Source organism: Haliotis rubra, unplaced genomic scaffold, assembly GCF_003918875.1.
Source record: "Haliotis rubra isolate DU_JTF1 unplaced genomic scaffold, ASM391887v1 Scf363, whole genome shotgun sequence".
Taxonomy (NCBI): Eukaryota; Metazoa; Mollusca; class Gastropoda; order Lepetellida; family Haliotidae; genus Haliotis; species Haliotis rubra.
In genome coordinates, this window is record NW_025767039.1 from 344745 (window position 1) to 368778 (window position 24034).

Genomic DNA, 24034 nt, shown 5'->3' on the forward strand with positions numbered 1-24034 from the left:
CAACGTTGGTGAAGAATGTCACTGACTCTCATGTTGCACACAATAAAATCGACGTTGGTGAAGAATGTCACTGACTCTCATGTTGCACACAATGAAGTGGACGTACATGAAGAATGTTACTGACTCTCATGTTGCACACAATAAAGTGGACGTAGGTGAAGAATGTTACTGACTCTCATGTTGCATACAATGAAGTGGACGTTGGTGAAGATTGTTACTGACTCTCATGTTGCACACAATAAAATCGACGTTGGTGAAGAATGTTACTGACTCTCATGTTGCATACAATGAAGTGGACGTAGATGAAGTATGTTACTGACTCATGTTGCACACAATAAAGTGGACGTAGATGAAGATAGTTACTGACTCTTATGTTGCAGACAATGATGTGGACGTAGATAACATCAATAACTAATCTAGATACAGAGAATAAACCACATATTGGTACACATGACACGAAGAAAGACCATGAAAAGTGAAAAGCTAACATTACACTTTGAATAATCACATTTTGCAAATAAATAGCACATGGCATATCTGTCATGATTAACTTGTGTATTAAGTTTGGTGAACCTAGCATGTATAGTTTCGGTGATATGCTGTGGCCAGGTAACCATCAAACACATTTTGCACCAAGTCAAGTTTCCATGGAAACAACAACAAAACAAATTCTGAAATAAAAATTAAAATAGCAAAAGGCACATCAATGGGTAATGATTAACGTGTGTGAAGTTTGGTGAACCTAGTAAGAGATATACTCCGAACAAAACCATCAAACATATTTGGCAATAAGTCGTGTTTCCACTGAAACAGCAAAACAAAACAAATTTTTTAAAAATTTAAAATAGCAAAAGGCACATCAATGGGTAATGATTAACGTGTGTGAAGTTTGGTGAACCTAGCATGTAAACTTTAAGAGATATGCTCCGGACAAAGTTTAGGGATGGACGGAAGGTTGGACGGAAGGACAGAATGAACGCTATATACCCACGCTACTTCGTAGCGGGGTTATAAAAATACCAATGTCCCTAACTTATTTTGTCCAGTATATAAGCTTCTTGTTGATCTGTAATTAATAATGAAAATGTAAAAATATTTACTCCATGATAATTGAATGAATTGTTAACCTTTTTTTCTTTACCTTTGGCCAACGTTTTCCAAGCAGTTTGGATAGAACCATGCTGAATTTTCATCTAAAAACATTACATTACTGTTATTGGAGTTACTTAGCTCAAAACAAAAGACCAAACATAGTTCTTGCTGTTGAGGTTGTAGGAGAGGCGATGGAAATCTTATGATTTCTGTCGTTGCATATCATGAAAATGTTTTTTCAGTAACGTGAACATCATCAACAATGATAATTCTTTGAATACTTCGATGGGCGATGGAAATCTTATGATTTCTGTCGTTGCATATCATGAAAATGTTTTTTCAGTAACGTGAACATCATCAACAATGATAATTCTTTGAATACTACCTCTAACACTTGATTTCCTTTTTCCTTGTTTCCGAGTCCACAGGTTTTTTTTCAAAATATAATCCATGTCCAAGGAAAAGTGTTTTCTTTCTCTTTGTGGTCCACCAAAATAGGATCTGCAGGAGTTATCACCACATGCTGAAGAGCATTTCCTTAAGTGCCTAAAAAGGACCTGGTGCTCTGGGACTTCTGGGGATGGATGAAGGGCCTAAACATCAAGTGTCAGAAGCTGTTTTCTAGGAATTATGATCATTGTTAATAATGACACTTGACTGCCCACAGAAGACTTGGTGGGCCCAGAGTACCACCCCCACACGAATTATTACAACCATAAACAGCACAGACTAAATGTTAACTGTTCAGGCAAATAGACCTGCTTTTGACTGTTGCGACAACACTTGCAGTACTCCCTGCTGTTAACATATTACATACTGGTTGTCATTTTATGACATTATTTCTGGTTTATTTCTCATCCAAGAAGCACGAAAACAGGAATTATCTCTGGCTGGATAATCTCCCATCACCAAAACTAACCCTTGTCTACCATTTGGGGTGTTCAAGTTATGCAGTGAGAGAGATTCATGCATTCATGACAACCAACCTCAGGTCAGAGATAAGAGGTAACTCACCAAAGTGGCTGTCAGCTTGTTCAGGCAGTTGTTTGATCCAATCCAAGTATAAGTTGCAAATCTAGTGGAATTTAGCATCCCCATGATACAAGTGACACCACCTTCTCTTTTTCCCCATGTGGAAGCTCAAGAAGGAACAATGGACTGTGCAATGACACTCCATGACATTGGGATTGCAGGAGGACATACAAGTGTTAAATGATGCCCACTGACAAGCTGACATAATCTGTTCAAGAGATAGAGTTTCCCATGATGGAAGAGAAAAGGATAACGCTCACAACTCACATGGTCTGAGAGCTCCATATGCTGGGTGAGTGAGTGAGTGAATATTTAACGTCACATCGGCAATATTGCAGCCATATCGTGACGACCATATGCTGGGAGTTGATCCTACACGATAGCTTAAATGATATTACCCAGGCCACAGCTGTGGTGTGTGTGTGTGTGTGTGTGTGTGTGTGTGTGCTCTCTTCTTCCCCCCTCCCTCTCTCTTCCTTTCTTCCCTCCTTCATTTTCAGAAGTGGGGGTTCGAACCCCCTGAACACACACACACACACACACACACACACACACACACACACACACACACACACACACACACACACACACACACACACAAACACACACGGATCCGCCAATGCTCTGAAGGTACCATTTAAGGGATCTAACAGGCCACAAAGGCACAAACCCTATCTAGTAATGATCGATCCAACGTTGGAGCCAGAACCAATAGTGTCTGTCCTGGTTCTGAGCTAGGACTGTCTTTAGCGTAACTCTTGCTGGATCATTTGAGAACATGACTGATCTAACATCCAAGGAATGGAACTCCAATATTGTAAGATCTGTAGCCAAGTCCAAAAGAAAGGTGGTTTTACAGGCAAGGTGAGATATTGAGGCTCTTAGAGTTCATGAAATACAAGTTTCAGAAACAAGCAAACACATGTGCTCATGTGTCCCACATGAAAAATTATGAGGATTATGCGCTTCCACAAAGTGAGCTGACTCAAGTGGAACATGTTTTGGTGGACCACATGGAAGAAAGAAAACAGTTCCATAAACCTCAGAACTCATATGTCAGAGGGACGAATTATGAATTTTCCTAAAGATGTGTAAATGATTCTTAATAAAGTTTTTTCAAACTGTATCCACAGTATGTGCATTCATATAATCAGATTGAGTCCATTTGGAAATTTAAACAAGAAATGAATAGTCAAAAACAAGAAATGCATAGTCAAAAACAAGAAATGAATAGTCAAAAGAACTCATAGTGAAACCAACAAACAATACAAGAATGTTTTACAATTAACAAGTTAATCATAAAATTAACAAGGTTCACAAATCAATCAAATTTCTGCAAAGTAAGTACAATGGCAGCACAAAACAGAGTTGCAGTACAAACTTAGTTGGCAGTATATAATATAATATCAGTTAAAAAGGCAACAGTAACTTCCACATCACCACTGATCAGATGTCACCAGCTTCTATTGAATCTCAACACAAACAATGTTATACAGTTACAACAATATACCACACTGCCACATAGCAATTTGACATGTCTATTTGGCATGAAAAGGTCATCACCCGCAATTGCAATGAAAGAAAGTTTCATAAGTACATACCAAAGCATCCAGTGTGTACCGACAAAATCCATTAACCAACATCGAAGTATAGATGTTGTAGATAGGAGTGCATCTTCCAATCTCATTCTCCAACTGCAAGGGCCATTGAAATGAGGCATCAGTAAAGAAAAACAACAACAACACAAATTTGTTGAAGGTGATTAGGAGTACTTGATAAGATATTCTCTAAATTCATGATTCTATTGCACATACTCACCCCATAAAGTGCATCTCCAACAAAGGAATCGACTATAGCTGTTAACCGATGAGCAAAATTCCTTGCTTCCTGTAAATAATACTCAGAATTACAACACTTGTAATAAACCTGTCTGCATGGGTACATGGGAACATCTACAGAATTGTGGGGAAAAGAATGACCTGATAGCTGCAGCTGGAGCCTATCAAGACCCATAAAACAAAACAGTATTGAACACTGTGATAAGATAAGTAATCTTGCGAATGTGAATCTTAGCTGTTTACAAGTTTAAGTGAGTTTAGTTTTACGTCACACTCAGCAATATTCCAGCTATATCGCAGCTACCAGTTTAAGGCTAGATCAGGTTATTTTCACATTGTCTACCAAAGTCACAGTTTGATAATGCACCTAGACTGGAGGCCACTGGATCATAGAATACTCTACCCTCTACCCTGTAGCAAACCTGATCCACCAGATTATTATTATGATCTACGGCTACATTTCCGAATACCAGATGCTTCAGATCTGATCACTGAATCACATATGTCCCATATGTGCTCTGACTTTCTATTTCATTGCCATAGAACCCTATCAACATCAAATCACAGGAAAAGTGAGTGAGTAAGTTTAGTTTTACGCCGCACTCAGCAATATTCCGGTCTGTAAATAATCGAATCTGGACCAGTCAATCCAGTGATCAACAGCATGAGCATTGATCTGCGCAATGGGGAACTGATGACATGTGTCAACCAAGTCAGCGAGCCTGACCTGATCCCGTTAGTCGCCTCTTACGACAAGCATAGTTGCCTAATTTGCGGCAAGCATGGGTTGCTGAAGACCTATTCTACCCCGGATCTTCACGGGTTCACAGGAAACAGGAAAAGAGTGTAAGAAATTCCAACAAGGACCTCAATAAAGCCACATTTCCATGTCACCTTCAGTCCACCATAACGTCAAGCTCTTGACAAGCACAGGATTCTCCTATTCCAAACTCTTGCCTTGACCATGCAATCTGGGTATTTGGTTCCCATCACAGACTTTGGTTAACGTATTCGCAAGTAGTTACAGGTTGTCAATGAGGTTCCCACAACATCTTTTGTAACTCTTACTAAAAGACATACAACCAGATTAAATAGGTACTACCACATCAGGCTAGTGCCTGGCCATATTTTTACAGCCCTTTATCTAAAATGAGATTGGTAAGGATTTTCACCAGCTACTACAGAAGGTAGTAACCCTTTGATCCTTAGCTTTGCAGTTTGTTTGTTTGTTGTTGTTTAATGCAGTCTCAACAATATTCCAGCCTCAATCTGACTTGAGTCAACCACCCAAGTACATTAAGTCGCCTCTTATGACAACAGGTTGCTGAAGACCAATTCTATCCTGGATCTAAACAGTTGGCTTTGTAGTGAAATGTATGACAACTGAATGACCGGAAGTGACATCATAATTTGTTAGAGAAATGAAACCTATAATGGAACATAATAACAAGAAGTGACATCATTAATCATATCAAAGGATGCAGAAGTGATACCATAACAAAACAAACAAACATCATTTCATAATCTTTCGAACCAAAAACATGGCTGCCGTATATCTTTGAAAACTTGACTTGAACCTTTTGAACAAACTCTGGTGTCATAAAAGGTGAGGACGAGCATGTGAAATGTTTTTCACTCCACTGGTCCCATGCTTTCCATTGGAACCATGACAGACAAACATGCCATGTTATAAGCCCACTCATGATGCAGACAAAAGTTAGTGTCAATTCCTGTTCATTATTTACCTCAAAAGGGCTGGTACAGAATAAAACTAATTAAATATCTGACATATATTCTACTGTGCACCCAAATCCTACATATATATGTTTTACTTACTGTTTTGACTGCCTCTGAACCATTGTTCCGTAGATACTCCTGGGTATTGTTCAAGCTGTCTACAACTGCACCGATGTTTGACTGCATCACAGAAACATGTTTAACACATTATCAATTGCATAATCTTTGGATGTTAGGATTTAATTTAATGTCAACTTTATGTAACAAGTGAAAATGATATCATGTTATAATAATAATAATAATAATACATTTGTAAAGCACCTAATATCCACCTTACAGATGCTTAGTGGCGCTAACACAGTGATAAAACTGAACATATATACATATAACAGAGAATGATTATCTACTGGTACACAGATAGAAATAGGTGAGTCTTAAGCTGTGATTGTATTGGTGTCTTTAGTGGTTGTATTTCTGAGGTTTGGGGGAAGCGAATTCCAGAGTTGTGGGCTGACGAAAGAGAAGGCGCGTTCGAAAAATCCATTTAATGATTTTGGTTGAGTCAAGAAAGAGTCACTGGAGGATCTGAGATTCCGCTGAGGTGAGTAAGGGGAGATAGGTTGGAAAGTTTTTATTGTAGAGACAGTCGTGAGTGAGGGCGAGGAGTTTGAAGTTGATTCTTGCAGAGATGGGAAGCCGGTGAAGTGACAAGCACAGGAGAGATATGGTCATAGAGGGAAGAATGGGAGATACATCGGGCCACTGAGTTCTGAATTCTTTGAAGTTTCTGAATTGATTTGGATGACATGTTGGTGTACAGTGATTTGCAATAGTCAAGTTTTGAAGTTACTAGGCACTGAATCAATGTTTTGCAGGTTTGAATGTCAGGATAGTGGCATACTCTGCTGAAGATGAAAATGCTGTAGTAGCAAGCTTTGCTGACAGAAACAATATGGGCATCCATGGACATGGTGGAATCAACAATTACTCCCAGATTTCGTGCACTGTGTGAGGACAAAACCTCAGCATCACCTATGTGAAGACACATGGAGTCAGATTCTAGCTTTCTGAGCTGGTGTTTGGATCCAATGAGAAGAAATTCACTTAATAGCAAACTGGAATTTATAGAAATATCTTACTACAAGTTGAAGAGGAATCAACAATAACAGTATATTTGTACACAGCAATTGAGAGAAAGGACAAGGGTTAGTTTGTTTACCAATTCACAGTGGAAGTAGTGATATCAAGACACACTTAAAAGACTTCCAGTTCTCCAGCTAAAGAAAACAACAAAGATATTTTCATTACTGGAAATTATATACCAGTAATTTATACCTTATCATAGCTGAGAACACATTAATGTAATGTGATGTAATGTAATTCAACATAATCCTTACAGTAATATTTTCAAGGCCTTTTATCACAGGGAAACAATGTGAGTAAATCAATAATTTCTTAAACACCTCAACACATTAAAAGAATTCATAAGCTGCCACCCTCTGCATGGCTGGGAGACCAGAAAAAAATGACCGCATACGTAATTCCAATTTACCAAAGACCTACTGAGTGAAATTATGAATAGATCCCCTTAATGACTGAAATGACATATATATCTTTAATGTTTCGACATTCTGATAAAGCATCAGTTATCATTGCTTCTGATTGTAAGGATACTACCTCTGTTACATCATTATCATAATCCAGTATTTTGGCTGTAAACAAATTTTAAGCATTTCTAAAATTATTTTCAACAGAATTCCTCTTCACTGTCAACACAAGTAATAACATACTGTAGCTTGGAACTTTTGTGCATGTGCAACCTGGAGAAACTTCTCTTCTTTCCTGTATAAACTAACTAGAAGGAGATAACTGGAAAGATGGGAGGGATTTCTCCTGATGAATACAGGAGGCATTCTTAGAAATTAGCAATGTTTGCTACTCTGTTAAAACTATTGCAAACACAAAAGAGTTGTTCATGGGTAACTATTAGGCATCACAATAGTTATAATGGTTAACTAGCATTGTCACTGAGGTGGCCTAGTCCCTGGCTGCAAATTATCAAATCAAACTTAACAAGAAGACAAAGTCATCAATATCCCTTGCAACAGAAAAATACTCTTTATGAATATGTCAAATGTTTTGGAGTGTATATGGCAAAGTGGAAGAAGAGTATTGAAAGGTTTTTAAGATCTGCTCCAGAAAGGAGCACTACCACCAAATTCAGTTAAAGTCAAACTTTCTGCCTTGGAAATGCAACAAGATGACATCCTCATAGTCACGGCCTAAGTCATGTTTCCATGGATACAAAAAAAAATATAATTCATATCTGGGTCTAACCCCCAAAAGGCACATCTAGGGGTCATGCTTCATATGTGTACCAAGTTTCATGAAGCTAGCATGTATAATTTAGGAGATCTGCTCCAGACAAGATGACATCCTCACAGTCACAGCCTAAGTCATGTTTCCATTGAAACAGCAAAAAATAAAATTCATATCTGGGTCTAACCCCCCAAACGCACGTCTGGGGATCCTGCTTGATATGTGTACCAAGTTTGATGAAGCTAACAAGTTTGGTTATGCTATCATGAATAGTTTAGGAGATCTGCTCCGGACAAGATGACATCCTCATAGTCACAGCCTAAGTCATGTTTCCATGGAAACCGCAAAAAATAAAATTCGCATCTGGGTCTAACCCTCAAAAGGCACGTCTGGGAATCATGGTTGACATGTGTACCAAGTTTGGTTAAGCTATCACGAATAGTTTAGGAGATATGCTTCGGACGAATGTGACGGACGCAAGGACACACACTGACGGACAGAACTCGTTTCTCTAAAAAGTAATTAAAGTAAGGCTGTAGTTAAAGATGTTAAATGTCAACAAAAACATGACCAGTAAACCTCTCTTGAAATCTTGCTCTGTAGTTGTTCAAACACACAAATATTTTCAAGACTCACTTTGACCTTGACATGAATGTCATGGTGTATGAAATATGCAAAAAGAAAAATACAGAAATTGCTTATCAAAAAACATTCAAGGGAAGTCTTGAAAGTCTATGTTTAGTGACACAAATTTGTATATAGGAATCGATGAAATAGTAAAAAGTATACCAGGTCACCAAAATCGACTTGGCCCTGCACCTTCCCAAGATGATGCTTTGTGTCAAATATGAAGAAAAGCCAGTGAACGGTTGTGAGACGTCCTGCTGACAAGGTGAACATGCAGGTTAACAAACTGAAATATTCAGTGTGTCACTGTGGCCCTGCGCCATACCTAGATGAAGCTTTGTATCAAATATGAAGAAAAGCCAGTGAACAGTTCTTGAGATATCTCTCTGACAAGATTAAAACGTTAAAGTCCCCTTGTGACCTTGAAATGTTGGTCAGGGTCACTAAACCTGACTGGGACCTTTCTCATGCAATGATGAACCTTGGTATCAAATATGAAAAAAATCTAGTCAACGGTTCTTAAGATATTCCAAATGTTACGTACGTACGGAGAGAGCCTAATATTATATCCCTTGCTTTACGCTAAACACACACAGTCGTCGGAGGATAACAATTGTAAGAAAACTATCCATATTACATCATTGCCATAAATCCAAATGTTGAGATTTTTTAACAGCAGCTGCAGTATTATAGATCTGACAGTTCTTCCCTGCGCAAAGGTTGGGAAGATCCGACTTCTTTCCAAACATCTATAAACGAGAGACAGATGCTTCAGGATGTCACTAGGAAAATATTCTTTGTTATATCTTTCAGACTGCTTCAGATCCAAAGGAGATATGTGATCATTTACCTCCAGATGACTTGAAAATCACGCAGCAGAACAGTCAAAATGTGATACCTTTTCTCAAATTATCATTTTCATTATCTGAAAGGTTCCTCCATGTGCAGAAGAAAGGTTTCACTGTCAGGTAACTACATCTTTAGCTTGTATGTCCAGAACACCAGAAACTTGTTTTTAAGACATGTTGCAAGCAATTGCAGATGATGAGTGTCCCACCGGATATCTGTTGATTGGGCGACTCACAGGCCAGGATCTCATTGATGAGTTTTGTGTTGATGATAAGTCCCTTCTCGTAAGCTTACAATAGCTCTTTGTCACTCCATATAACTAACCCCTCTCATGTTGGATTGGGTTAGATATAAACATATTGAACAATAGATATCACCGCTTCTATGAATACTGTAGAAATCCTGTACATGTGGCTGCCATAAAGTGGTTCCTGGAGTACCTCCCATGCTTCAAACATCCATCATCTACAGTCAGAGGACGGGCAGGTGGGAGGGAGCACGTTTGATATATAGGAGGTATTGTTACTTTAATTCCAAGGAAAGTCTACATGTAGAGTAATCAGACAATATGTCATATTAATACTAGAATTATAGTTCTATTTCTGATATTTTTAAATGCTGTCTACCTTCTATTCTGGAGATCCTGAATAATTAGATAAGATTCATATCTCTTATCTTAATTCCGGTCTTGACTACCAAGTCTATGAATATGATATTTCTAGACATCATTGCTTTCATCATTTCAAGTCATTATAACGTGACCCACTACATCATGATGACAACACTTCTGGTTCTATGACATGATCATTGGCAGCATTATGATTTCAGTTCTAGTTTTACTTTAACCCATGACACCATTCCCTTCTGCGACATCACTTTCAGTTGACCACCTTTCCTTGGCCAGAAGTTAATTCTGAAAAATATAGAATCTTCTACAAAAGCTACTGTACAGGGCCCTTATTCTCGAAATGTTCGTAATCTTAAGAATTCTTAACGTTGATCATAGCCAATGTGATCTGAGTAAATATGTGTGAATATGTAGTGTGAACTTCACTGGCATCCTGCAACTACCTGTTTGACTGAAACAGATGACGAAGCCAGCAGACTGGCAGCAACTACCAGTTTGACTGAAACAGATGACGAAGCCAGCAGACTGGCAGCAACTACCTGCTTGACTGAAACAGATGACGAAGCCAGCAGACTGGCAGCAACTACCCGTTTGACTGAAACAGATGACGCAGCCAGCAGACTGGCAGCAAATAACTGCTTGACTGAAACAGATGACGCAGCCAGCAGACTGGCAGCAACTACCTGCTTGACTGAAACAGATGACGAAGCCAGCAGACTGGCAGCAACTACCCGTTTGACTGAAACAGATGACGAAGCCAGCAGACTGGCAGCAACTACCAGTTTGACTGAAACAGATGACGAAGCCAGCAGACTGGCAGCAACTACCCGTTTGACTGAAACAGATGATGAAGCCAGCAGACTGGCAGCAACTACCAGTTTGACTGAAACAGATGACGAAGCCAGCAGACTGGCAGCAACTACCCGTTTGACTGAAACAGATGACGAAGCCAGCAGACTGGCAGCAACTACCCGTTTGACTGAAACAGATGACGAAGCCAGCAGACTGGCAGCAACTACCTGTTTGACTGAAACAGATGACGAAGCCAGCAGACTGTTTGATAGAGGTCAAATTTGGTGTGAAGAACAGCATCCTAACATGGGAAGGAGTTCTCAGCTAACTCCGGAAGGGCAAATATAATGATGGTCTTTCAGTTCTGATCATGTGTACGCTCAGAGACTCTGACAGCTACAAGAAGAGCAGCTTTTCTTAGATTGATTGAGTAGTGTTACCTTCACCATGGATTTGAATGGTTCTCCTAAGAATCCTGATAAAACAATAGATAGGTTCCACTTAGGGAATTATCTTGGAACACATACATGCCAAAACAACCACATTAGTCTGGTAAGAACAGGATAGTTAGCTATCATGTTGCAGAATGGAATGAAGTGCTGAGAATTACCATTCAACAGTCATGTATTTGCTACCTCTCAGGGAGTGTAATAAGAAATCAGCAACCATTGGAATGGAGACTGAGTTGTGTAAATAATCTCATGCATTCTTTCCACTGGATGAACCAACTAGTGTTGTAAGGAAGGGATGATGACACTGTTTTACATGCAGATTCAAGACTAGCATTTTGTGTGCATTAACTTCAAGGCATTGAAATGTAGACTCATGAGATTTTTTAAAACAAGTTCAAATCTAGATTGTCCTAGAAGATCATAGTGCAGCGGTAATACAAGTGGTTCCTCCATATGATGGTCTGATGAGCCAGACTGGAGTTATCAATATGACTGTGCACTCTGTTATTTCTATCTTCGATCCCATTTGTCTTTGAGAGCCTTAAGTGGGAATGCATAGGTGAATAGGCCCATCCAGTCCCTAGACAGAGCATCTAACTGGAATGCTTTTGGATTAAGGACACACATAAAAGGGCAGTTGATGGTTTAGGCAAGTTGAGAACATATTGATATGGGGAGTGTCTCGAAATTTTTATGATCCAAAAGAAAAGAAGATTCTTCCAATTCAGGTGAGTACGAAAACGCCTTCATTTACCCCCAGTTGATACGAGTCTTTTTCTCTTTCAGGTAATATAATCACTGTGTCTGATGTTTCTACATATGTTTTTTAATATCGTTCCCAGGCATGGTGATCTGGGCTTTTCGTCATGTTTAATGATTCATGATTCAACCATGTAGATATTGCCGTAACCAATTCATGGTGTTCAAAATTGTGGCCAAAGATCAGTCTTGCGGTGAGTGTATCTACTCTTGCAGGGGTCTTAACTGTAGTCTTAACCACCTTGATACTAGTAAATCATATCTTAGAGGTAGGTGCACCTCCCTAGCAGAGACATCCATCGTCTGATTGACTGACATAAATCCTCGTTGAATATTCGAACCAGATTGTCAAAACAATCTCCTGGTGAACACCGATCTCCAATGATTAGCAGAAATCAAGTCCCAATATAGACAATATCCTGGGTTGGTGTAAGTTTTGACTTGTCTGGATGACTCTCTGATGGCAGCTAAAATATCATCAACATAGCCACGGAGACCGACCAGCTGAAGATGAGCAAACTTTGTTACCTAGGCTGTTATTCTGTAAAGCAGCCATTGGATGACTGATATGTTGAATGGTGGAACTCAGAACTTGTACCGTCAGTCACTGGCTGTGAGGTTCATGTACCTCTGGGATAAAGGATGTACTTGAACACATATTTAGGCATCACCTAGGTCTATACCGAATAACAAGTGTCTTGCACGTACACCCAAGTGAAACTTTGCAGAGGGGGCATTAGAAACTGTTCCTCAATGGCATTGTGTATTCATAGCTGTCGGCCATGGAAGCCATGCCTATTTACACTTATCAGAGGGGTACTCAGATTCCATAATCAAGATCACAGGCCCTGCGATGATTAATGGTTAAATTTTTTTTCTTTTAGATGACCCCTAACTCGAAATGCTTCACACTACCACTGGTTCTCAATAAACCGTTGCATTTACCACACGCAAATTGAAAAATATAAATGTCACGCAGTTGGAATTAAAAGACGTTGTCTTTGTTATAAAAGTTTTCAAGTATACAGAACAGCAAAAATTAGCATATAAAGTCAAATCCTTTATTCAGAAATCTCCATCCAACTTTACCAGTACTAATCAGCAAATTTGGAACATGTAATGTACGTTACCAGCAACCTATCAATCTTTGAAGAAAGTTCTGTTTAAATCATTAGTATCAGTACACAGATAAATGTACGAGACATGACAGTTAGACCTAAACGTATCAAAACTGATTCACATACCCCAATAAATGTGACGTGTCACTTACATCTGGGGTGTAATGAACATACCAACACATCATGTTGCAGTTTTCTAGTTCATCTTGTTGAAGGCATCTTATATTAGCATTGTGTGGTTGCAAAATAATCATTAGAAAGCAAGAACATGTCCCTGGAAATGCAACCCAACACATAGCTAAGAAAATGAATGACTAGAAAACACGTTTTAACTATTGTGTTCACAGCTTATCCACCCAACTCAGAATGATGTATACTGTAACATACATTACAATGAATTTGCGTATAATGTCAAATGTGACTCGCACATATAAAATATACTCCTGACACCTCAACAGTACAGTAGATGTGTTTCTGTAGTATGTTAAAGGTAATTGACATGAAATCCAAAAGATTAGACTGACAATTGAAAATCATAAACAGCTAACGTACATTTCAGTTGAAACAATAAGTCAATGTATTCAACACATACATCGTGTATATCAAAATGTTTTGATTTTGCTTGACGCAATTACTCTTATGTAGCAAAGAACTCAAACTGCAATAATGCAAATTAACTAGAACAAACAATTGTTCCACAATATGTGACCAACACTGCCGTTTCAAGTAACGTACATTACAGTGAATCTATCCAGGATTGAAATGCCTGCACAACCAAAACAAAACTTTTTTTTTCGTTTTCATCCAACTTCAACATTCTCTGTAACACAATGGCTGATTTTGCTGCTAAGGCAGCACTCAACAAATCTGTGACACCAATTCTCATTCCATACAAAGCTGTCATTAGATCGTACACCCGTGATCTGATGCAGAAGAAGTGGGACACTCAAATAGGTATCAATACATTACATGCCATAAAACCCTATATTAGTTACACCTACTTGGGTTGTCAGTCCAGATTTGAAGAGGTCATCATGCGACGATGTCGCATTGGCCATACAAAATATACTCATGAATACCTGTTAAAAGGTGATGATCCTGCGTTTTGTATCCTTTGTGAAGAGAGAATCACGGTCAAGCATGTCCTCATTGACTGTATTGATTTTTCCATCACAAGGGACAAATATTTCAATGTCAAAACAATCAAGGATCTTTTTAAAATAATAATTATCATTTAATAATTGTTTTTGTAAAGGAAATAGAATTACTAGATAAATTCTGAGCCATATGTTTTGTGAATACATAAATGATATTTTATAAATGATATTTTAAATAAGCAACAGTGAACTACGATTATTAGTGGCTGTATCCTCAAAGGGGGTTAAAGTATTGTAAAATCATTGTCCTCTAGAGAGGACACAGAGGTCCCAAAACCTTCAAAGTCAATTTCAACTTTCCACCTTTTTAAATGTGGTATATTTGTTATTTTAAATTATGGCTGAATTTTCTTACAGGCGCCAGCAGCTTAAGGGGTGGTGTAAATCTAGCTAGGGTCCATGCAGGTAGCAAAAGCACTGTAAGTCCCCATGGTTCCTAGTATGGTGATCTACCTTCAATTGTTGGCGATGTATAGCCCGTGCCCGTATTGTATTGTCTTGTCTTCTGTAATTAATCTGTTTTAGAATTACATACTAGTTTTATACTTATATCTGTGATGTTCTAGTTGGTTTTACTGTCCTTCGCTGATTTACCTTTATTTAGTCTAAAATTATTGCTTGTTTGTAGTCAGGATATGGCTGAAATATTGCCGATGTGACTTTAAATCTTAACTCACTCACTCACTCAACATTCTCTGAGACTTGCCAGTAGGAACTACTTTACGCAAAATATCTGATCGCGACACCCAGATTACATCTTCGGGTTTGTGCCACTGAAACATATATTTCTTCTTCTCGAAGAAGAAATGTACGTTACCAGATGTTTTGCATGTGTTTCTTAGTAACAGATTCACATGAATACAGGTTAAATAGCTTAAGTAGTAGACAGAGTAAATCTATCTGCACACTGATATAATAACATCAGCTTGACAATATGTTAGTTCAGCACACTGTCAGGAAATGTGTCATGATACTATGAACAAGGACGAACAGTGGTAATTATATATTATGGAGGTTTCCATGGATCTTAATGCAAACAAGAATGGTATAAATATGAGTGAATAGAGTTGTCAACATGTCCTTCAAAAGACAACATTTACTTCGCAAGATATCATACAAGTATCACTGAAATTTCATTTGACAATTGGTGAAATGTATGCGTTACCAACTGTAGCATTACATTACACTTATTCAGTAACACCCATACAACGTATTTCTCATAAGATTCACCAAAATGACATTTCTTCAGAAAGTACGGGCTACAGATGAGGAACCAATGTGCAGATAAAGTAACTTTTCAGATATTTAGTCACCCTCATATTATCCTTACAAAAGACACCCAAAGCACTTACCGAAATTTGTTGATAATCATTTAAGTCGTAAGATATGGTCGGCTGTCGTACGTTCTAATGACGTATGCAATATAGCTATGTCACTCCACGTGTTTCAAAACAAGCTGTTTCACGTTCAGCGCCCTGTTGTTGACAGTTTGGTGTCTGATGGTAACGTACATTACGGTAACGTACATTTCTGTCATGTACAAGTTTGTCCTTATTGATCCCATTTTTTGTCGAACTTGACACATTTTATGACATATTGCTCAAAAACAACTTCATGCATTATTTTAATAATGACCTATATTTATTTAATCTCAAGTTGAGGAACAGTTGGTGGTCACGTACGTTACATCCATAACCATAACCATTGAATAATGACACATAAAATGAGTGTAGAAACATTAACCGATTCTTATGTAAGAACCAAATATTATTTTCTTGTAAAGTACATTATTATCCCTTAAAATAAACCCAAATAATTGTTTTTACTCTGTAAATATTGTTTGCGTCAATGTATTTATGAAGTTAGTCGTGTGTTGCATGAAAACTGGAGACACAGTTATAACATACTCTGCAAAATCCGCAAAACGATCACATCATTGGAGCTTAATAGAAATGTATTGTCACATATCTCGTTTATCATAATAATACTTTAGTTATGATATTTATTGCAGAATTCATTAAAACAAAGCCAATGACTTTTGTCAGTTCAGCCTGGAGACAGTAACGTACATTACAAAATCAGTAATATCCTTCCCTTGCGCTTTTGAAGTCTACATAAATAAACTGAATGGATGCCTGCTATAGTACACCCAAGTACCACTACATTTAATCCAATCATTAGATTAATCAAGGGCACTGTTGTTTTAGGATAAATAACCAGAGACATAAATGCAACGGTTTATTGAGAATGAGCGTACACAATACATCATGTTTTTGTGGAAGGTACGGGTTAGGCAGGTGACTGTGAGGGTGTGGGGTCTAATCCCAGGTGGAACTCAACCCAACAAAAGCATTAGAATAGGTACGTTTTCTGGGAAAGTGTAATTCCAAATATAATAAATGTTATATAGAAATCTTGATCAGGCCAGATTTTAAGAAAGAAGCTGTGAATTAAACATATAAATACACGTACAGTGTCTGCAAGAAAAAAGGAACAGAGTTGTTTTTTTCTAACAATGCAAGGTGTTTCATAATTGACTTTACTTCCACATACAACTACACATATATTCACATCAATTGATGCTCAAGAACATCAGTTAATCATAGGTTACCTCTGAAATAGCAAGCTAAATTTAACATCTGTCCCATTGCAACAAGCAGTTAATCAAATCTGTCTCTCTAATCCTGTGAGGTCAATTGGCCTGTATTTTCATGTCCTATATAAAACAGTCGTTTGTTCTGTGAAGGAACTCGCTATCAAGACAATAAGTTAATGTCTAAGAATAGTTTTTTAAACCAATGTAAGGAATTTGCATGGAATGTTCCCAGTGACAATTTTCCATGACTCTGTACCAAAAAGCCCAAAAGGTCGAAAGCTTGAAGCTTGAGTTTACCTATTACTTTCATAACAACGTCTATTTTCGGAAACTGTTTCATGAAGATTTTGTAAAGTGGAATTAGAGACTGATGTAAATATAGTTGTTAGAAATTATCAGTGTCAGTAAATATATGAAGCACTAGCAACATATCAACTGTTGGTGTGTCTTTATTGTAATGGTAACCTGCAAGCAGGAAGTAACTTCACTTTACTAAACATGGGAAGTTGCATGATATCACTATATTTAGAAGGCCTCTTGGACCCACAAAAGCACATTCTATTTGAAGACATATTTCACCTCACTTGCAACTTTTATATTGGCCAAGTGTGGATGAGAAATGTCTGAAAATAATGATTACTTGCAACACTATTCTACAATAAAACCCAGAGACAGGCCTTTTGTGAGTGAATACATAATTATTTTTGGGACTGTTACTTATTGCTGCCTCAACTCATTAGACCTATTAAATTGCTTATGTCTCGGTTGATTTACTGATTTCATAATTTAGTTATGTATGAATTGATACTGGGTTAACCTCAACATTTTAATTATTATTTTAAATACTTGTTACAATATGTTTGTAAAATATCATTGATTTCAAACTTCTGTATGCTAGCAAATGAATGTGACATTCACAATCTATTATCATACTCTGCATTTTGTAGAAAATATACCTTTGTCCAGGGTATGTTGAAAGACCCATGAAGGTCAAAATAAGAAGCATTCAAAACTCCAGAGAAGCTTACCAGCCTGGATGTTTCAGTAGGCATCATACAAATAATACACTTAGAAGAGGACAGTGTCAGTGTGAGGTAAAGATTTATAAACGCTTAGGCTCTGAATACATATAATTTTGATAGTAACAAACAAGCCCATTTAAATTGAAAAGGAGCCCCAGGGAGAGAGAACCTGAAAAAATGTAGACTCACTTTATTTAGGGCTTGGCAGTAGGGAAAATAATGTGGTTCAGGGACTGTGAGACAGACAAGTGTAAGGGAATAAAACTGCTTACTTCAATATTGCTGACAGAACTCTGTAGACTGTTACTGGATCCAACCAGGTTATTCTGGAAAGACAAAACATTAACAGGCAATGACAATGGTCATGTCATACATGCTGGCAAAGACATTTCCATTTACTGTATTAGCCATATAGGCACCTTGGATGCTAAAGTAAAAAAAATAAAACAATACCAATGTACTACTACTGTAGCTTATCTGGATATGCCATTCAAAATGTCAACAAACAAACACAAAAGCATGTTTCCGTCATATTTCTATTGACAGTAAGAACCAATAACAAATATTAAACTGAATTTCAACAAAGTTTGTAAATGGGACACAACCAACCAACTACAATAAATCAGCCATTATTAAGATGGTCTTACCTTTGCATTATTGGTGTCAGAGTAGGAGCCATTTGCAATACTGTCGAGAGTGTCTGCAGCACTCATCAAACCTGGCTGAAACCACAAAATTGATATGCTAATCACCTCAGACAATTTGTAACGAATCCTCACTTTAATGATAGTTTCAGTCTAATTCTGGTTTCCAAAACATGAGGCCTAGTCCCATGCAGAGGAACGAAAAGACTCAGGTTGTAAGGAAACCTATCACATCTATGAGGATGATGAAAGGAATCCTGACCAGGCAGAATAAATGTCTTGTGAGGAGGTTCCTGGAAGGCTGTATCTCTATTTGGATCACTTAATCATTCAGTGGCATATGAAGGGCCATGAGCTTTTACACCAAGGTTTATGTGGAAACATTGAAATGGTTTCCTATCTTATCTCTTCAATAACTTCTTGCGACAAAATATGGGAGAGCAGTTGCTGGTGTTGTAACAAGAGAAACTGGGAGGATGTGCAAATATGCATTGATAAAAGCTCCTGCATTCACACAACTCACAGTGTCAAGCACCGCCTCCGTGGTGTAGTGGTTAGAGCGTCCGCCCGGAGAGCGTCATACCAAAAGACGTTAATATATGGTACTTGTTGGTCCCTGCCTGGCACTCAGCATTAATGGGTACAACAAGAACTGGTCGGCTCAGAGTCTGAGTGGGGTATTCATGCTTCACTACGGCATGGTATCTCAGTTGGCTAGCACTATAAAACCAGCTTCAGTCTGGGCTAGTACAAGCAGCCGCACATACACATACACACGCATGCACGTTGTCATATCAGCGAAATATTCTCAAGCACGACGTTAAACCAAATTTCAGCTCAGCTCAGCACAGTGTCAAGATATTCAGCCTTGTCGATACAGCAAAGCTCAGACTATGATCTTGTCAAAAAGACACTTTTAAAAGCTTATGAGTTAGTGCCTGAAGCTTATCGTCAGGGACAATGAGACTTTTGTAGAGTTTGCTAGAGAAAAGGAAACTTTGTTTGACAGGTGATGTGGGTCTAAGGAAGTCACAGATTTTGATGGTTTGAGACAGTTAGTTTTGATGGAGGATTTCAAGCAGAGTGTTCATTCTGATCTCAAGACTTATTTGGATGAACATAAGGTTGATGACTTACATGAGGCAGATGATTATTGTTTGACTCACAAGAGTTCTTTTAGGTCTCCGGGTTATACTAAGATTTCTGGCCAAAAGGGCTTTTCCCCGGGTAAGACTTTAGGACATGCAGGTTACCTTGGTGTTAGAACAGGTTCAAATTCTTGTGACCAGCATTCACATTCTTTTCAGTCTAAGCCTAAGACTACCAGTGGTTCTGATCCTGTTTGTGCATATTGTAAAAAGCCAGGTCATTTGATTTCTGCATGTTACAAACTCCAGTATAAACATCAGGCTGCAGGTTCCCCAAATACTTTTGTGTCTATCGCACCTAAGCCTTTCTTTCCAGGTGGTTCTGAGGAGAGTTTTATTTGTGAGAGTAAGTCCCCAGATTCTGTAGTTCGGAAGGAGTATTTTCCCTTTGTTTCTAAGGGTTCTGCGTCGCTTATGGGAGATAATTCTACCCCATGGCCCATTATTATCTTGAGGGATACTGGAGCTCTTCAATCTCTGATTTTGAAGGATATTTTGCCTTTTTCTGATGAGTCTTCAGAGAACTCAGATGTTTTGCTTCAGGGTATAGGTGGCAATTCTTCTGCTCCTCTCCATTTTGTGAATTTGACTTCAGATCTGATTTCTGGTGAAGTGAAAGTTGGTGTTCTTGACTCTCTCCCAGTTCCAGGTGTCGATTTGTTGATCGATAATGATCTTATGGGGGCCAAAGTTGGTGCTGATCCCATTGTCACTGTTTCTCCGGAGAGTTCAGTTGGTACAGAAAAGTTGGAGGATGAATTTCCTGGTATTTTTCCTTCTTGTGCAGTGACTCATTCAATGTCGCAAGGCATTTCTTCCAAGACCTCTTTGCTGAATGATTCCATTTATGATTTGTCAGATACTTTCATGAATCATTCTTTTTGTGAGGTAAAGGCTGATGACTTATTATCAAAGAGTAGTAACTCTTCAGGTCTTCTTGATAAGTCTGATAGTTTGTCAGGTGGTGATCACATTCTTTCCAGAGAGCAGCTTTTTTAGTGCACAGGGTGAGGATGTTGAATTGCAGAAGTTGGCTAGTACGGCTGTTTCTTTTGAGGATGTTAGCAAGGTTCCAGTTTGTTATTACTTCAAGGATGGTGTTCAGATGAGAAAATATAGGTCATCAGATGTTCCCCCGGTGGATGAATGGAAATTGTATCATCAAATCGTGGTACCGAAATTATTTCCAAAGCATGTACTTTCATTGGCACATGAAAGTCCCATGGCATGTCATCTGGGTGTAAAAAAAACTTGTGAATTTTTTTTGGTACATATCTTTTGGCCCAGTTTGAGACAAGATGTGGCTGAATTTTGTAAAACCTGTCCTGCATGCCTATATCGGCTTTTGAGGAACCTTTCCGTAGAGTTATTATTTATTGCTTTGGTCCACTACCTAAGACTAAGTCTGGTAATCAGTATCTTCTCACTATCATGTGTGCTTCTACCAGATTTCCTGAAGCAATTCCTCTTCATAGGATTGTTGCTCCTGTGATTGTGAAAGCTTTGATCAAGTTTTTCACCTTAGTTGGTTTGCCAGATGTTGTTCAGTCTGATCAGGGCTCAAATTTTATGTCTAAGGTGTTTCAACAAGCTATGTACCAGTTTGGTGTTTAGCAAGTTAAGTCTAGTGCTTACCATCCAGTGTCACAGGGAGCTTTAGAGAGGTTTCATCAAACTTTGAAGAATATGATCAAGACATTGTTTTGAGTCAGAGAAAGATTGGGATGAGGGTGTGCATTTGTTGTTGTTTGCTGTCAGGGAGTCAGTTCAGGAAAGTTTGGGGTTTAGCCCCTTTGAGCTTTTATTTGTTAATAGTGTGCGTGGGCCACTCAAACATCTAAAAGAACAATGGCTCAATCACAATCCTGAGATCAATCTTTTAGACTATGTGTCTACATTTCGGGACAGACTCTCAAAAGCAAGTGAGTTTATCAGACATAACTTGAAAGTTTCACAAGCAAATATGAAACAAAATTATGACAGGAAGTCAAAGAGAGAAATTTCATTCATGGTGAGAAAGTGTTAGTCTTACTTCCCATTCCTGGTCAACCACTGAGAGCTAGATATCAAGGTCCATATGTTGTTGACAAAAAGGTTAGTGACACAGACTATGTCGTCCTGACGCCTGGCCATCGTAAACAAAAGAGATTGTGTCATGTAAACATGATTAAGAAATACCATGACAGGTTAGAAACCAAACAGGTCAATTGTATTGCCACACTCCCCCAGTTACTGATTGTACTACAGACAATGGTGAACATGTTGACAATATTGATGATGGTGTTAGCAATGTGAAGTTTGATGACCTTAGTGATAATGTTTCACTAGTTAAGTAAATCTGATGTGTTAGCTCATCTTGATGAGAAACTATCACATTTATCCCCTGAGCAGAAAGTTCAAATGTCAGATTTGATTCATGAGTTCTCTCATTTATTTCCTTATGTGCCTGGCCGAACTGATGCTGTCAGCCATGATATAGATGTAGGTGATGCTGTGCCTGTAAAACAACACCCATATCGTATGAATCCTGTGAAACGTGAGAATTCTGCGGAAAGAAGTGAAATACATGCTGGACAATGACATTATAGAACCCAGTGACAGTCCGTGGAGTTCACCATGTGTTCTTGTGCCGAAGAGCGGTGGAGGTGGTTGGCATTGCTGTGCTGACATGAAAGCTGTCAATGCGCTCTCATGAACTGATTCTTATCCAATACAGAGAGTGGGCGATTGCATTGATTGCATTGGTGAAGCTAGATATATAAGTAAGTTTGACTTATTGAAGGGCTTCTGGCAGATTCCACTAACAGACTGTGCAAAGAAAATATCGGCATTCGCTACACCAGATGGACTGTATCAATACAAAGTAATGCCATTTGGTCTGAAGAATGCACCAGCGACATTCCAGAGACTTGTCAACAATGTCACATCTGGTCTTGATAGTGTCGAAGCTTACATGGATGATGTCATCAATTAAGACATGGAGTTGGAAGACCATCTGAAGAGAACTCGTGCTTTCTTCGATAGACTGTCTGAAGCAAAATTGACGATGAATCTTGCAAAGTGTGAATTTGGGAAGGCACAAGTTGAATTTTTGGGGCATGTTGTAGGGCACGGCCAGGAACAGCCAGTTCATGCTGAGGTTGAAGCAATTGTACATTTTCCAGTACCTCAGTCTAAGAGAGAACTCATGAGATTCTTGGGTATGGCAGGCTATTATAGAAAGTTTTGTCAAAATTTCTCAGATGTTGTATCACCACTTACCAAACTTTTTGGGGAAAAGGTAAAATTCCAGTGGGATAGCAGCTGTCAGACTGCATTTGAAAATGTCAAAGCCATACTCATGAATTCTCCAGTATTGCAGGCACCAAATTGTGAGAAAGCATTTAACTTATTTTAAGCTACAAATTGATGCAAGTGATGTAGGTGCAGGTGCTGTCCTGATTCAAGAGGATGATTCAGGAATTGATCACCCAGTTTGTTATTTTCCCAAGAAGTTTGACAAGCATCAAAGAAATGATTCTACCATTGAGAAAGAGACATTAGGTATTTTGCTAGCTTTGCAGCATTTTGAAGTGTACCTAGGTACCACTACTTTGCCCATTGAAGTGTTTACTGATCACAATCCCTTGACTTTTCTTCATAAAATGAAGAACAAGAATCAAAGACTTATGAGGTGGAGTTTGACCTTACAAGGGTTCAATCTTGTGATTAGACACATTAAAGGCAAAGACAATGTTTGTGCGGATGCATTTTCCAGGCTGTAAATGTGTAATGCTATTTTTGCTGTATACTATTTTTAGCGGTACACCTTTATGATAGCGCTTCAGAGTTGCCTCCCTTGACTATCATATTTACGGCTTTCATCATGTTGTGTTTACGAGGTCTTCGTGAATGTTCTCAGTGGATAAAGAATGTTCTAGACTCTGTGTCAGTATATATGTTACAGGGAATGTGCGAAACCAGGGATTTCACGTAATCCCTGAAAGATTCAGTGATTTCGCGAAATCACTGAGACCCCCAGGGATTTCATGTATTCCCTAAAATTTCCAGGGATTTCATGAAATTACTGATTTTATTGGTGTTCCATTACACACATTCCCTGTTAGGATATGAGTGAATGTGTGAAATTAATGTTTGTAGCTTAAAACTTTACTGTTGAGTCTCATTTCATCCCTTAGTTCTTTGGAGTTGAAAACTTTGACAATTTACCGATGACACTTTTGG

The 24034-nt window shown here is 38.4% G+C and overlaps 1 protein-coding gene across 1 annotated transcript in view; it reads right to left on the minus strand.

Moving 5' to 3' along the window:
- Nucleotides 1-24034, minus strand: part of LOC124285579 (prominin-1-like) — a 175065-nt gene that overhangs the window by 43302 nt on the left and 107729 nt on the right. The window contains exons 19-23 of the mRNA XM_046721833.1: nucleotides 18666-18740; nucleotides 18291-18344; nucleotides 5799-5879; nucleotides 3943-4011; nucleotides 3726-3818 (exon numbers count right to left, since the gene is read on the minus strand). Coding sequence (XP_046577789.1) covers nucleotides 3726-3818; nucleotides 3943-4011; nucleotides 5799-5879; nucleotides 18291-18344; nucleotides 18666-18740 — 372 coding nt within the window. The remainder of the gene's footprint in view (nucleotides 1-3725; nucleotides 3819-3942; nucleotides 4012-5798; nucleotides 5880-18290; nucleotides 18345-18665; nucleotides 18741-24034) is intronic.